The sequence below is a fragment of the Mus pahari genome, chromosome 12 (assembly GCF_900095145.1).
Source record: "Mus pahari chromosome 12, PAHARI_EIJ_v1.1, whole genome shotgun sequence".
In the NCBI taxonomy this organism is placed as follows: Eukaryota; Metazoa; Chordata; class Mammalia; order Rodentia; family Muridae; genus Mus; species Mus pahari.
The window spans coordinates 942,481-958,374 of NC_034601.1; the positions used below are offsets into that span (position 1 = coordinate 942,481).

Here is a 15,894-nt window from a genome sequence, read left to right on the forward strand (position 1 = left end):
CAAATGATACAGTTAACCGGAGGGTTGCTGGGGAGCAACCTGCCCTCATACAGGCTCTCAGTGAGTCCTACATTACACAGACAGGCTCCACAGAACAGAGGTTTCTTCCTTCTCACCTGGATGGCAGGTCCCCTCCTGCCCAGACTCCCAGAAGATTATAAAAAGATTATATTCAACAACAACACTCCACTTTTTTTTGGTTTTTTGAGACAGGGTTTCTCTGTAGCTCTGGCTGTCCTAGAACTCACTCTGTAGACCAGGCTGGCCTCGAACTCAGAAATTCGCCTGCCTCTGCCTCCCAAGTGCTGGGATTAAAGGTGTGCGCCACCATGCCCGGCCCCTCCACCTTCTTAATCACTATTATCTACCAGACATGTCACATGTATGCCCTCTCCACAGCTTTTCTGTTTCCTTCCTTCCTTCCTTCCTTCCTTCCTTCCTTCCTTCCTTCCTTCCTTTTCTTGCAAGACAGGTCCTATGCAATGATGCTACTTCTGCGCTTGAAGAACTTCATACTGAGACTGGAGAGATGGTTCAGTTGATACTGCCTGCCACACAAGCATGCGGACCTGAGTTTAGTGCCCAGTACTTACATAAAGCGAGGTGTGCATTGGTAAGCTTAGCCATGGAGTATGAACAGAAGGGCACTCAGACCTCACTGCTAACCAGCCTACCCAAAACAAAGAGACCCAGGCTCGGTAAGAGACACTATCTCACAAGATATAGTAGGGGAGGGCTAGAGACGTGGCTCAGTGGTTAAAAGTACTGGCTCCTTTACCAGAGGACCTGGGTTTAATTTCCAGTACCCACATAGTGGCTAACAACCATTTACAACCATCCAACTGACCTCTGAAGGCACTGCACTCATAGGGTGTAGATATATATGCACACATACCCTTTAAATTTTAAAAAGTAAAAAATTATACAGTGAGATCAAGTAAGATGGCCCAGTGAGGTAAAGGTGCTTTACCTCACACCCAGCAACCTACATGGTGCAAAGAGAATGGACTCCCATAAGTTGTCTTGTGAGCTCTACATGTGACAATAAATAAAGTGAAGTGATCAAAAGGACACTTAACATCAGCCTTTGTCTTTCCCATGCATGGAGCAAGGAACAGGATAACACATATACATGTTAAGTGAGGTAGAGAATGACCAAGGAGGACCCCAGTATTAACCTGTGGTCTCCATGTGCATATGTCCACACACACATAGAAGAGCTTTCTGTTTCGTTTCAGCAGTCGCTGTCTCAGCCTACTGAGTACTATTCATTGTTGTTGAGGCAAGGCCTTGGTGCGTATTTACCCATGCAGTCCTTGAATTTGCAGCGATCTCACTGCCACCTCAGGTGAAGGGCTGGGATTACAGATGTGTACCACCAACCCCAGATTAAAGTTTTTAAAACATTTATTTGTCTATGTATATAAGTACACTGTCACTCTCTTTAGACACACCAGAAGAGGGTGTCAGATCCTATTACAGATGGTTGTGAGCCACCTTTTGGTTGCTGGGAATTGAACTCAGGACCTCTGGAAGAGCAGCCAGTGCTCTTGACCGCTAAACCATCTCTTCAGCCCAGATTAAGGAATTATTAAATATAAAAAAAGCTAATCTTTCCCAACCATCCATTCAGTGTACCAACTGATCAAGATTACCTGAGGGCTCGGATGAAAAAAGACAAAAATCTATAACAAATAAAATGCTCATGCCCTATATACAGGTCCTATTTCTGCAAGATGATCTGGGTGTCTACATGCTGTCAACATGCCCAAGCACAAATGCATACAAGCTGGGATGTATGCCTGGCCATGAAGCTCAGTAATAAAGCCCAGACCTAGCATGCAAACATACAAAAGATCCTGGGATCAACAACTCAAAGAAAAAACAATTCAGTAGAGTTTCTACTCACTATTTATAGGTTTGGCCATAGTGAATTGTTAGGTGTAAAGAGGGAGTTGAAGATAACATGCCATGGTGTGAGTCTACTATGGTTACAATAAATACAAATCTCCATTTGAGTGATCATGCTCTTATACACTTTTGGAGTTAAGCAAAAAGAGAAGACTGAGCTCAGACCAGAGAGTCAATGCTGGGTGTGAGGGGTAAGGCAGTAGAGGCATTTCCTTCCTATATTTTAGTACAGTTCAACTTTGTCTCCATCAACACAGATGCCTGCCTTCATATTTTGAAAAATGATACTCAGACTTACAAATTTAAAACACCACTTGCATCAGCACCAAGGAAATGAAATGCGTATTTATAAATCTTACAAAGTAAGTATCCACAAAACACGAGGCGAGCTACAAACACCAACGAAAGAAACCAAAGATAGGAACTAATGATTGGATAGTCCATTTTAATGGATATAAAATCAGTTTGGGTGAGTAAAGCTATGGCTGTCCAAGCTTGAGGACCTGAGTTTGGGTCACTAGTACCCCATAGGAAACCAGGTACAGCAATGCACATCTGTAATTCAAGCACCAGAAGGTGGACGCAGAAAGATCCAGTTTAGTCAATTGGTAAGCTTTAGGTTCACTGAGACAGTGATGGTTCTACATAGTGAGCCCCAGACCAGCTGTGATGGTTTGTGTATGCTTGGCTCAGGGAGTGGCACTATTTGGAGGTGTGGCCTTGTTGGAGTAGGTGTGTCACTGTGGGAATGGGCTTTAAGACCCTTATCCTAGCTGCCTGGAAGTCAGTGTTCTGCTAGCAGCCTTCAGATGAAGATGTAGAACTCTCAGCTCCTCCTGTACCATGCCTGCCTGGATGCTGCCATGTTCCCACCTTGATGATAATGGACTGAACCTCTGAGCCTGTAAGCCAGCCCCAATTAAATATAGTCCTTTATAAGACTTGCCTTGGTCATAGTGTCTGTTCACATCAATAAAACCCTAAGACACCAGCCAAGGCTACATAGTGAGACCCCACCTAAATAAATAAAATAGGGTAGAGGGGTTGGTGAGATGGCTCAGCAGATAAAGGTACTTGCCATGGATCCTGGTTGGGTTTTTAGTCAACTCAACACAAGCAAGAGTTCCATGGGAAGATCTACCTCATTGGAGAAAAGTCTCCCATCAGATTCCCTGTAAGTAATTCTCATGACTAAAGATTCTTGTGGGAGGGCCCAACTCACTGGGGGTGGTGCCACCTCTGGGTACGTGGTCCTGGATGGTGTAAGAAAGCAGTCTGAACAAGCCATGAAGAGCAAGCCAGGAAGCCAGCAGCACCCTCCATGGCTTCTGTGATAGTCCCTACCCTGAGTCATCCTCCTGACTCCCCTTAGTGATGCGTGTGATGTAATGAGTGTCCTCCCAGGTCGCTTTTGAAGGTGGCATTTTATCACAGCAATAGTAACCCTAACTTAGATACTGTGTAAGCCTGAAGATCCAAGTTTGAATCCTGGAACCATTGTAAAGGTGGGAGGAGGAAGCTGACTGACTCCATAAAGTCATCCTCTAACCTACTCAACTTGTGTACAGTGGCACAAGCACAAAATAACTTCTTTCTTTTTAGTTTTTAAAGACAAGGTCTCTCTATATTAGCCCTGATAGTCCTGGAATTCACTATGTAGACCAGGCTGGCTTTGAACTCGGAGAGACCTCCCTGCCTCTGCCTTAGGACTGCTGGGAATAAAAGCATGCACCATGCTTGGTTTGGGGGCATGAAATGCTGACTCAGTAGTTAAGTGAGCTTATCGATGTCAAAGAGGACCAGGTCCAGTCAATCCCCAGCTCTCATGGTGGTTCACAACCACTGTTGACTCCAATTGCAGGGGTCCATCGCCCTCTTCTGATCTCCATGAGCACCAAGCACGCACTAGAGAGCATAGAAATATGCAGACAACAGAGCTGGGCGTGGTGGCACATGCCTTTGATCCCAGCACTCGGGGGGCAGAGGCAGGAGGATTTCTGAGTTCCAGGTCAGCCTGGTCTACAAAGTGAGTTCTAGGACAGCCAGGGCTATACAGAGAAACCCTGTCTCGAAAAAAACAAAAACAAACAAACAAAAAATATTTACACAGAAAAGAAAATGAATATATACTGGGGGAAAGGTGGGCAGTGATAGAGAAAGCCACCAATGTCCGGTCTACATGTACTGCGCACCCCTCTCCAACATGGAGACACACCAGCAAACAACCTCATGAAAACTGGATTTAAGCTTCTAATAATTTATCAATTTTATATCATTGTAATCCCACTAATTCAAAAGATAATAAGGAGGCGCAGGCATGAGATATGCTGGTAATCCCAGCACTTGCAAGGTTAAGGCAGTAGAAGGTTTCCAAATTCAAGGTCGGCCTCGGTTATACAAAATACAGTAACAGGTCTGAACATAGAGGTGCATGCCTTTAATCCCAGCACTAAGGAGGCAAAGGCAGGCGGCTCTCCATGAGGTCAGCCTAGACTATGGAGTCAGTCAGGAATATGTGGTAAGAACCCGATTCAAAACAATTCATCTTATACACAACAAGGTAATAAAGGAAATGGATGTGGAGGGCAAATATATGTATTACCTGCTATATTCCGTCTACAAATCAGTCTGTTAAATAAAACTAAAACTGCCAAGAAGGGTGACTGGCACCTGTAATCCCAGTGGTCAGAAAGTGGAAGCAGAAGATCACTTTGACTCTGATGCCAACTTGGATTATGTAAGTGAAGTTACAGGTCAGCTTGAACTACAGACTAGGCTTCAGCTATAACCTGAGACCCTGCCTCAGAATATATTTTGAGGGGGCTAGAGAGATGGCTCAGCAGTTAAGAGCACTGCATATTATTCCAGAGGACTCAAGTTCAATTCCCAGCACACACATATCTGTTTAAAACCAACTGTAACTCCAGTTCCAGGGATCCAAGGGCACCAGGCACCTATTAGGTACACAGACACACATACAGGCAAAACACACATACACATAAAAAAATAAAACATGCAAACAAAAACAGATCTTAAAACATACCAATAAATGAATAAAAGACCAAATATAAGAGAAGCCGAGTTAACGCTTGCTCTGTGCATAGCTGGAATCTGTGCTTGAGATGGAACAATGAACAGCCAGTTCCAGTAAGGACAAAGTTCACAGCGAAGGGCTGCAGTCTCCAGCCGGAGTACTCACAAAAAAGCCTGGAAGAAGCCTGAGTTGAAGCTCAAAAGACAAGTACGAGACAAGGTGGAAAATCCTATCAAGATGCTGAGACAGGCTTGCAAATGCATGGTGTGAGGAGAAAGACATCAAGATGCTGAGACAGGCTTGCTGATGCATGGTGTGAGGGGAAAGACACAATGAAGCAGATAAGGGAGATGGAGGAGCAGTGGGCAAAACTGAGCTGCAGGAGGCACACAGTGGCTAGACAGGGCTGGGAACCTAGGCCTGCTAGGGCAGTCAGGAAGGCCCAAGGTCTTCTGGGAAAAGCATTCCCAACTGCACTTTGCTCTGTGTCAAGCAGTTTGGGGCTTGGGTCCTGAGCAGCACTGCCCCCAACAGTCAGGGTTCCTGGGACCGTGTGACATGAGATCAGCCATGAAGAGGAGGAGGAGGAGGAGGAGGAGGAGGAGGAGGAGAGGCAAAGTAAGAGTGAGCACAACCAGACAGAAACAGGACAGAAGGACAGTGACAGCAAAGGGCAGAGAAGAACGTGAGATTCAGAACAGGGGAGACAGATGCAAGAGACCTACAGGATGGAAGAGATGGAAAGTTCCTAAGTTGGAGAGCTAGAGAAAACACTTCTCACTCAGCAGGGCTGGAACTGCTGAGGAGAGCTGGATGTATACATTCAAATGCTGACCCCACCACTGACCAGCTTTGTGACCTGTGCAAACCGGGTCCACTGAGCAATGACCAGGTCCCAGCAGCTTCCCTCATAGGGAGGGCACTGGGGTTGGGAGTGCCACATTGTTTTCAGGATGCAACAAACTCCACAGAGAATCATCAAGTGTAACAGTTTAAGGCTGGGTACAAACCAGGTTCAGAGCAGGCCAAGTCTGCCATCTGTGATGGTTGTGCGCCCTCTAGTGGCTCTGGTTTCTTCTCTCAGTCATTAGGATTAGCTTGAGTGCTCAGAGAGGCTGAGCTGCCCTGCTTTAGCAGTGGTAAGACAGGACTCAGGCACCCCTGATGGAAAATGTCATGCCATTTTGGCAGCACAAGCAGCAATGGCAAAAGGCTGTTGGACCAAAGCCTAGTCTACAACTGCTGGCAAAGAGGAGCTCTGACTCTGTCTCATGGAGTGAGCTTACCTACCATTCTGGGCAACCTATGGAAGCCCATGGGCATCTCCACCTAGCCTGTGGTCCTAAGGGGCAGCCTCCTGCTACCAGTACTATATTAGTAAAGCTAGTACTTCCTCCCAGGATCTCAAGACACCTTTCCAGCAAAGGAAAGCAGAAGTGGGCACATAATCAAGGTACCTTCTAGTCCTAGCATGTGCTAGGGGCCAGCCTGGAAGAGATGGTGCATCCCCACTGGGAGCACACCTAGGTCTGGAAAAGAGGGGAAGGAGCAGGGGTCACTTTATAAGCTCATAACTTTACTGTGCCTTCTGCTTGGGAAACAGAGTTCGCTTGTCCTGAAAGCTTTGAGCTCTGGGTATAGAGAGGAAATGTCTTCATGTGGGGGACTAGTGTGAGTCCCCCGAGCTTGGCTTTCTCCCTCTAACTTTGCCTTGCAAGATACAGCAGGCCACCCACCCCTCAGGCCCTAACCTTCCTACCTGTTCACTGCCGCCGCAAAACCACCAGCTCTTACTCCTGAAGGCTTGGCAGTGTCTCCAAATGTTCCACAGACACATGCTCACTCTGCCATTCCTACCCCTGGAATGAACTCTCCTCAGGGTTTTCATCCTCTGCCTCTGGCTGAGGCCAAGTCCCTATGACCAATCTGATCAGTTCAAAGCATTATGTCCCTTTCAGAGGCTAAGTTACAGGTCACAACTGCCCAGTTATCTGTACTGTCCTTGAAGCAAGCTGGATGCTATGGAAAGCTGTTTGGAGAGACTATTCAGGCAGCTGGTATGGCTTTGCTTATATACCAGGCAAAGCCAAAACCAAACAGCACAGGCCAGCGGGGGGCAGCATGAACTTTCCACAAGCCCCTCTAATGGGGCCTCAGATGGAGCAGGGAGCTAAAAATGTCAGTCCTGACTGGGCTCCTCAGCACATATTTTTGCGCATACAAGGCTGACCATACCAGCCCCACACAATGTTTTAAGACTGCTTGCTGCCTGCTTACCTTACATGCTGTGCCCACAATGGCTCCATCCCGGCTCCAAACAGCACTCTGCACCAGGTCCTTGTGGGCCTCCAACTCTGCAGGGAAACAGCCAGGGTTAAGCACCAGGTGCTGAGGGCACCAGGGGAGTAGATGAGGGGAGGCTGCCTTGGGGTAACCCCAGTTGCAAAGTTGGCAGCAATGATGGTCTTTCAGCCTGCAGGGGGTGGGGACAGCAGCTCCATCCAGACATGCTACAGATGCATCTACAGGCTTCCTTCTTTAAGCCCACCCTCACCAGGACCTAACTCTGTTTGATAACTGTCTGAGGCTGCTGCATGCCTTTAATCCCAGTACTCAGAGGGCAGAAGCCAGCCTGGTCTACAGAGAGAGTTCCAGGACAGCTAAGGGTACACAGAGAAACTCTGTTTCAAAAAGCCAAAAACAAACAAACAAAAAATAAACAAACAAAAAAAAACAAAAACCAAACCAAACAAACAATGCCCGTCCCCCACTCCCCTCAGGAAAAAGCTTCTGAGATTCACTGCCAACACTTGGCTCTCATTTTCCAGGCACATTTGCTGGCTCTAACACATCCCCAACTCCGGCACTGCCACTACCACTGCTTTCCAGCTCCCTCCTCCTTCTGTAGTTTGGGAGTTTGGAGTACAAAAGATGCCTACTGGGAGCGGACAGTGATATACTACTCATTACAAAGCTTTAGAATGTATACCCTATGCCTGGCATCTTTTGTAGGTTGTTGGGATGGAACCCAGGGCCTCAGAAATGCAAGGCAAGCACTTACCACTGAGTGGTACCCCATCCTTGATACAGTTTTGTTTTGTTTTGTTTTGTTTTGTTTTGTTTTGTTTTGTTTTGTTTGAGACAGGGTTTCTCTGTGTAGCGCTGGCTGTCACTCTGTAGACCAGGCTGGCCTCGAACTCAGAAATCTGCCTGCCTCTGCCTCCCAAGTGCTGGGATTACTTTTTTTTTTTTAAACACTATCAAAAACACCAATAGAGAAAGGGAGGGTTGTCCAGACAGGGGCTGCCAGAGAAGGAGAGCCCTTCCAGAGTGGCTGTACCTGTCAGGGGCTGCTGCTTGGCTACATCCCAGACCTTCACAGTCCTGCCAGCTGTGCTCACCAGAACACCGTCTACAGTGGGGTGGAACTGCAGTACCTCCACTGGCAGCTCCTCAGGACCCAGCACCACTCCAGGCACAGAGGGAAGAGCTTCTCCTGTGCCAGACAGACGCCAGAGCTTTATCTGAAAGAAAGATCGAGTTTACGGTCCAGGTGCTGAGAGCCACTATGACAGCCAGACCTGCCCAAAGCTATCCTGGTCCTAGCAAGCAAGGTCCCATGCTGAAACAAGGCCTATCCACAAGAGGACAAGGTGTCTCACCTGCCTTAGCTGTTAGAGTTAGGTAGCCACATATGTTGTCATGAAGATGGAGAGAACCCAACTCAGGAAGCATAGGACGTGATCAGAGACCAGCAAGGATGGGCTGTGAGTCAGGGCATGGGTTCTGAACTCCTCTTTAGCCTCACACACCACTCTAGCCTGCTCCCCCCAGGGCAGCCATGTATTGTAAGGGCAGGTCACAACAGCAGCTCTGACAAGGCACTTGGGGCGAGCAAGGGCATAAACAGAAGCCAGGGCTCGGAGACCCCAGGGTGTAGGGGGTGGGTCATAGGCAGCTCTTGGAACCAGCCTCACTCACCGTCCTGTCAGCTGAACCTGAGGCCAGGAGGAAGTCATCAAAGGGTGAGAAGTCCAAGTCAGTGACCAGGTCTGTATGGGAGGAGCAATTGGATGTGCTGAATGTCCCTTTCACACCCAATGAGCTCCTTACAGAGTGTCAGCAGTGTCACTTTCGCCCACATTAAGAAGCCGGGCGTGGTGGCACACGCCTTTAATCCCAGCACTTGGGAGGCAGAAGCAGGCAGATTTCTGAGTTCGAGGCCAGCCTGGTCTACAGAGTGAGTTCCAGGACAGCCAGGGCTACACAGAGAAACCCTGTCTCGAAAAACCAAAAAAAAAAAAAAAAAAAAAAAAAAAAAAGAAGCCACATTCTTTCTAGACACATCTAGGTCTCTTCCTACAACACATATCCTGGTGAGTCCTTTGGCTGCTCTTTCTGTAATTATATTAGAGTACAGCTCCACCGTGTGTGTGGTCTGTGTTGCTTCTAGCAACAGACTGCATAGTTACGTACCTTTGGAGGTTCTGTTGTTTGTTTTTTGAGATGGGGTTTCACTGTATATCCCTGGTTGTTCTGGAACTTGTTCAGTAGAACAGGCTGGCCTTAAACTCAGAGAGATCCATCTGCTTCTGCCTCCTGGGTGCTGAGTTAAAAGTGTGCACCACCACTACCCAGCTTCTTTTCTTTCTTTTTTTTTTTAAGTGTTGAGGATCAAACCCAGGGCACTGTGTGTGCTAAGCAAACCCTCCACTACTTCCATGCAACTGCTACCCAGAGTTGAGTATTTGGGACAGAAGTCTTAGCATACTAACATACAAATTCCCTTGAACTTTATAGAAAATGTTTGATGGCCCTACTCTGTGCCTTAATGCAGAATCACACAGTACAGTACAGAGTCTTTCTGACCAGTTTGTTTGTTTCTTTCTCTCTTGCTCTCTCTCTCTCTCTCTCTCTCTCTTAAAAAAATATTTATTTATTTATTTTATTTATTCATTCTATGTAAATACACTGTAGCTGTCTTCAGACACTCCAGAGGAGGGAGTCAGATCTCGTTATGGATGGTTGTAAGTTACCATGTGGTTGCTGAATTTGAACTCAGGACCTTTGGAAGAGCAGTCAGTGCTCTTAACCACTGAGCCATCTCTCCAGCCCTGTTTCTTTCTTTCTTAATTAATTTTGTCTGGCATGTGGGTGTTTTGCCTACATGTATGTTTTTACACACTTGCATGTCTGATGGCCACAGAGGACAGAAGAAGATGTTAGGTTCCCTGGAACTAGAGTTCCAGATGCTTGTGAGCAATCATATGGGTATTGGGAACGATCCTGGATCCTCTTCAAGAGCAGTCAGTGCTCTTAACTCTCTCCAGCCTTTCTTTCTTATGTTTTTGAGCTCCACTGTGCTGTGACATGTAAAAACCAGTTTCTCTCTCTCCCTCTCTCTCTTTTACTATTACCACTACTACTACTACTACTACTATTATTATTATTATTATTATTATTATTATTATTATTATTATTTTGATAGTCTCATACAGCCCAGGCTTACTCCAGACTTGATATATTGTATATATTGTTGGGAGTGACCTTGAACTCCTGATTCTTCTGAGTCTTTTTCTCGAGTGCTAGGATTAAAAGTATGTGTCACCAATCTGGCTTGTTTTCTCACTTAATTTTAGACATTGTTGTGGTTAAGTATACATATTGGTGTTTTAATTCTTTTACTGTAGTTAGTGTATGTGTATGTATGTGCAGTGTATGTGTATGAAGGTGTAGGCATATACACATGTCGTGGCAGCATGTAAAGGTCAGAGGTCAACTCTATTGAGTAAATTCACTACTGTCCCTTGATGAGACCCAAGGACTAAACTCATACCATCAAGCCTGCACACAAGAGCCTCTACCTGGTTAGCCATCTCCCCAGACCAGCAGTAGTTTTAAAATAACCCACACTGGGCCTATGAGATACCTTTGCAGGTAAAAGCATTTGCCATACAAAGCCTGATGACTTAACTTTGATCCCTAGAACCCATAATGGAAGAGAACCAACTCCTGAAAGTTGTCTTCTGTTCTCACATACATGCTGTGTTCTCCATACATGCTGTGGCATATGTGCACCTCAACACTGACTCTTGTATCTCTCCTTCACACACACACACATAAAGCAACAACAACAACATCAACAATAATAATATTGACCCATCCCAGAATTTGGGAGGCAAAAGCAGGTGGATCTCTGAGTTTGAGACCAGCCTGGTCTATAGAGAGAGAATTCCAGGACAACCAGGGCTACAAACACATAGAAACCCTGTCCCAAAAACCCCAAATAGTAGCTAGCTAGATACATAGATCATAGATGATAGACAGACAGACAGACAAATAACCCCCTGAGGATCAGAACTAGAATCAGGATCTAGATGTGCCTGATCTCATGTTTGCTTCTTGATGCTTTTTACTTATGAGGGAACTACTCCAAGTTGTTAATGTCTGAAGAGTAGTAAGCCCCTATCAATAGAGCACTCTAAACAGAAGCCAGAATAGTGTGTGTGTGTGTGGGGGGGGGGGGTAAGTTGGTAGTTTTGGTGCAGTGGTGACTTTAGAGTTTTTCTTTGCAGGATCCCTGCTGTCAGGCTGCCCTTTCATGTAACTAAGCTCTGGCTCCCCAGAGCCCTCCCTAAGCTGAGGTTGGTAGCAGAGATCTTTTAAGTCTGTAATTCTAGCTATTTGGGAGATTGGAACAGAAAGAATAAAAAAGTTCAAAGCCTGTGTGGGCAACCCAGTGAGAGGCTGTCTCAAAAATAAAAGTGAGGAAAATATAAAAAAGGTTAAGGATATAACTCAGTGAGATACAGAGGGCAATGTCCGCCTTAGAGATACTAAGTGGTATCTGGCCCACATCAGCACCAATAAAGGGAGACCCTGGGCACACAAGCCCTGGCTACTACCCTGCCTTTGGAAGCTCCCTGCCCTCCAGCCTCTTTCATCTTGGGGCACACCTGCTTGGATCACCCAGCAGCCAGAGGAATGGAGCAATAGGGGCGCCTACAGTTCCAACCATACAAAAGACAGCATGATACCACACTGGCAAGCACGGGTTCTGAAGCAAGACTGGCTGCAACTAACTGCCAGCCCACTCCTTTTCAGCCGTGTGCTTCTGGGTATGTTTCTTCCCCTTTGGGGTTTGGTACCCTCATTTTTCTAGTTGGGATGATACTGTAGCACTAACTGCTGGGTTGTCATGGGGATTCAGGGAGGCCTGTGTGTGTGCAAGGACTCAGGCTCATCCCTTTTTAGATGCCAGCTGCCTGCTATATGGCCTTATCATGCTGGCTAGAAATCCAGATGGGTCACTGGAAGGGCCCCTCTCCACATCCACCCCACTTCCTTGCTTCTGCTGACACCAGGGACAGCAGTGGCATCTCTTGCTGTGGTGATGCTAGTTTGTTGCTTCAGCCACAGCCCCATCTTTAACCTGCTACCCTCCATGTTTCCTCTCCACTGCATTATTCCAGCCCTGATATCCCCTTAGTACTGGTTCATCCTGCACCACCATATTCTCCTCCCCAGTTAAGAGAGTGGGGCGGAGGGGAGATGAGATCAACTCCAGCTGCTTAAGGCAAAATGAGATTTGTGGGGTGAATCCCAGCAGCCTTCCACAACTGGAGGTTCAGACGGATGTGTTACCTTAAGAGGAACTGGGTTGGGTGGTTGTGGTCCAACCGTTTCCTGCCTGCTTTCCTGTCAACCTCAGATGGTTATGCCCATGAAAATCATGTGCAGATCTTTGCTTTAGAAGCAAAGAATAAAATGACTGCTGCCTAGGACTCTGTGATGATGTTTCCTACTAAACATAAGGGATCCTGATAAACAGAAATGCTCTGAAACGGGATGCTGGAACCCATAACTCTATAACTTTAAAAAACTGGCAGCTAACAGCCATCTGCACCTCCAGTTCCAGAAGACCCAATACCATTTTCTGGCCTCTGAGGGCACTGCATGAATGTGGGACAAACATGCAGGCAAAACAACCATACACATAAACAAACAAACAAACAAAAACAACCTAAAAAAATCAATGATCCACTTAAAACAAAGTCTATATATGGTATCCAAGTGACATCTCAAAACTCTTTTTTAAAGTTTGGATTAGTGGGCTAGAGAGGCAGTTCAGCAGTTAAGAGCACTGGTTGCTCTCTCAGAGGACCCAGATTCCATTCCAGTCCACATGGCACTCATAGCCATCTGTAACAGCAACCCCAACCAACCGTCTTTTGGCCTCCTCGGCACCTGCATGCAGATTATACACAGACATACATGCAGGTAAAACACTCCTACACAAAGAAATTTATACAAAATTTAGATTGGGCTACCCATATTGGTGCACGCCTTTAGTCCCAGCACTTGGGAGCTCTGGAGAGTCAGGGGGATTTCTGAGTTCAAGGCCAGCCTGTTCTATAAAGCAAGTTCCAAGACAGCCAGGGATTCACAGAAAAACCCAATCTTGGAAAACAAGAAACAAACAAACACATTTAAATTAGAAAACATTCAACATACTCTACATAAATCTTGGCTTTTGTTTATCATCATCATAACCCTGACAATGAGCAGAACCCTACTTTCAGATCTCCTTCAACCCACCCTACCTAAGAAGTAAGAATTCATCCTCTTCCCGTGGTAGCACACACCTTTAATCCCAGCACTTGGGAGGCAAAGGCAGGCGGATTTCTGAGTTCGAGGCCAGCCTGGTCTACAGAGTGAGTTCCAGGACAGCCAGGGCTACACAGAGAAACCCTGTCTCAAAAAAAAAAAAAAAAGAATTTATCCTCTTCCTTTACCCCAGGCCTTCAATAAGAGAGCTAGCCCATAGCAACCACAGCTATGGAGACTAAGCTAACTAGGCCAAGGCCTAGAGTATAATAAATGTTCCCCAAAGTGGGCGTTCTGCCACACAGGCTGCTGGGGACCCCCAGAAGCAGCTGCAGCAGACAAAAGTCCTTTGTAAGGGTTCATCTCCACCCTGCAGCTCAGCATAGCCACTTCCCGGAGTGGCTTTTAGCAGCCTGGCTGGGAAGGGGCTTAGCAATGAGAGGTGCCCTGCTAGACTCCAGAGAACATGTAGGGCTGAGAGCCATAAGGGTGTGTGTCTGGTCCTCAGGAAGGAAATCTAGGGGCCCAGGACTTCTTTTTGCCACCCTGATAGACTGGAACATCCACCTTCCTTTCTCCAGGCCACAGTCCCAAACCAGATGCAGCTTTCTGACCCCAAGGACTTTGCAGAACATACAGTGAGGACAAGAAGCCATAGGCGACAGGATCAAGAATGAATCCCTGGTCACAGGTTTCCTGAATCAAGCATCACTCACCTGAATGACAGCCAAGGTAGGTCACATGCCTCTTGTTTTCCTCATGGCCTTCCAGAGATATGACACCCAATACACCTGTTACACAAACACAGAGGCTCTCACTTTGAGCTTAATGGTGGCCACTTATCTCCCTTTAAAGGACTCCAGACCCCAAACCATGTGACCTCCCCAAACCATGTGACCTCCTGAAAGCCTCTCCCAGTTGTCCCTTTTTTTTCCCTAACACTGAAGGAATCTAGGTTCTTCCCCAGCTTGAACCATCTGCACTGAATGTATAGAACACTAGAAAAGGAGGTGCTCTTTTTCTCACACAGATCATGGAAGAGGTCAGCTTTGGGCTGTCAGCTGGCACTCCTGCCATCCTCACCATAGACGGAAGCCAGCACCTCAAGGCAGCAGGGTTGAGGGACCAAGAGAAAAACTGGGAACAGGTGAGGTGGTTTACAACTATAGTCACAGCACCTGGGAGACGGGGCTAAAGGAATCCTGCAAGTTGGAGGCCATCTTGGACTATAAAGTGAGATGCTATCAGAAAGCTTAAGAGAGTGCAAGTGGAGAGAACTTGAGCAGCTTTGGATCCAACTCTGCCTAAAGTCCCTGGTAAGGAAAGAGGCATTTATCCTGTGCTAGCTTGGTCTATTGATGTTGTCATAAGCAGCCAAAGGAATTCAACTGACACAAAAACTCATTTTGTTTTTTTGTTTTGTTTTGCTGTGTTTTTTTGTTTGGTTGGTTGGTTTTGTTTTCTTTGAGTAGCTCAGGCTGGCTTGCATCTCACAATCTTCCAGATTCAGCCTCCTGGAGTGCACAGATAGCAACACAACCCTGCACAAGGATTTTTCAAATCTTCGTTATGATCAATCTCAACCCAAGGTCCAAATACAAGGAGGAGGACTATCTGTGGGGATGGCTGAAAACAGAAACACCATTTTCTCTTCTCCCTGGCTAGAACTACCACCACCATGGTTTACACATAAGCAAGATCTGACTGCTCTATGTTGACAGGTGTATAGGGGTCTAAGGCCTGCCCCTCCCCACAGCCCAGGCCATTCTGACTCCCCACTATGAATGGGGTTTGCCCTTTTTCTGACCCTATCTATGATGATAATGTCTGAACCTTTTCTTCTACATCTACCTCCCTACCTGGGCGGTCAGAGTTGAAAGCGATCAAGCTGCAGCTTGATTTGATGTGGTTCCCGAATGTGGGGGTGGTTACAGCACGAATATCACTGATCCAGGCCTGCAAATGAAGAATAACATGGTTAGTGTCAGGTCTCTGCTCATGCCTAGACAGGGCCATAATCCAGGAAACTGTGTGTGTATGTGTGTGAGAGAGAGAGAGAGACTGGTGTCATCCACAGGAATCACCCACTTTGTCTTTTGAGACAGGGTCTTTCCCTGAATCTAGAACTCACAAATCCTGCTAGGCTGGCTGGTTAGTGAGCTCCAGCTGTCCTCCTGTCTGTTCGGGTATGTGATGATTATAAGCACACACTATCACTTAGGTTCTGGACATCAAACTTATGTCTTCATGCTTGCATAGCAAACATGTTACTAATAAAGTTGTTTCTTGCCGGATGTGGTGGCGCACTCCTTTAATCCCAGCACTCGGGAGGCAGAGGCAGG

The 15,894-nt window shown here is 46.6% G+C and overlaps 1 protein-coding gene across 1 annotated transcript in view; it reads right to left on the reverse strand.

The window, feature by feature from the left end:
• Coro7 (coronin 7) overlaps positions 1 to 15,894 on the reverse strand; it is a 51,789-nt gene that overhangs the window by 33,556 nt on the left and 2,339 nt on the right. The window contains exons 2-6 of the mRNA XM_021208960.2: positions 15,412 to 15,508; positions 14,269 to 14,343; positions 8,927 to 8,997; positions 8,286 to 8,469; positions 7,223 to 7,299 (exon numbers count right to left, since the gene is read on the reverse strand). Of these exons, the coding sequence (XP_021064619.1) occupies positions 7,223 to 7,299; positions 8,286 to 8,469; positions 8,927 to 8,997; positions 14,269 to 14,343; positions 15,412 to 15,508 (504 nt within the window). The remainder of the gene's footprint in view (positions 1 to 7,222; positions 7,300 to 8,285; positions 8,470 to 8,926; positions 8,998 to 14,268; positions 14,344 to 15,411; positions 15,509 to 15,894) is intronic.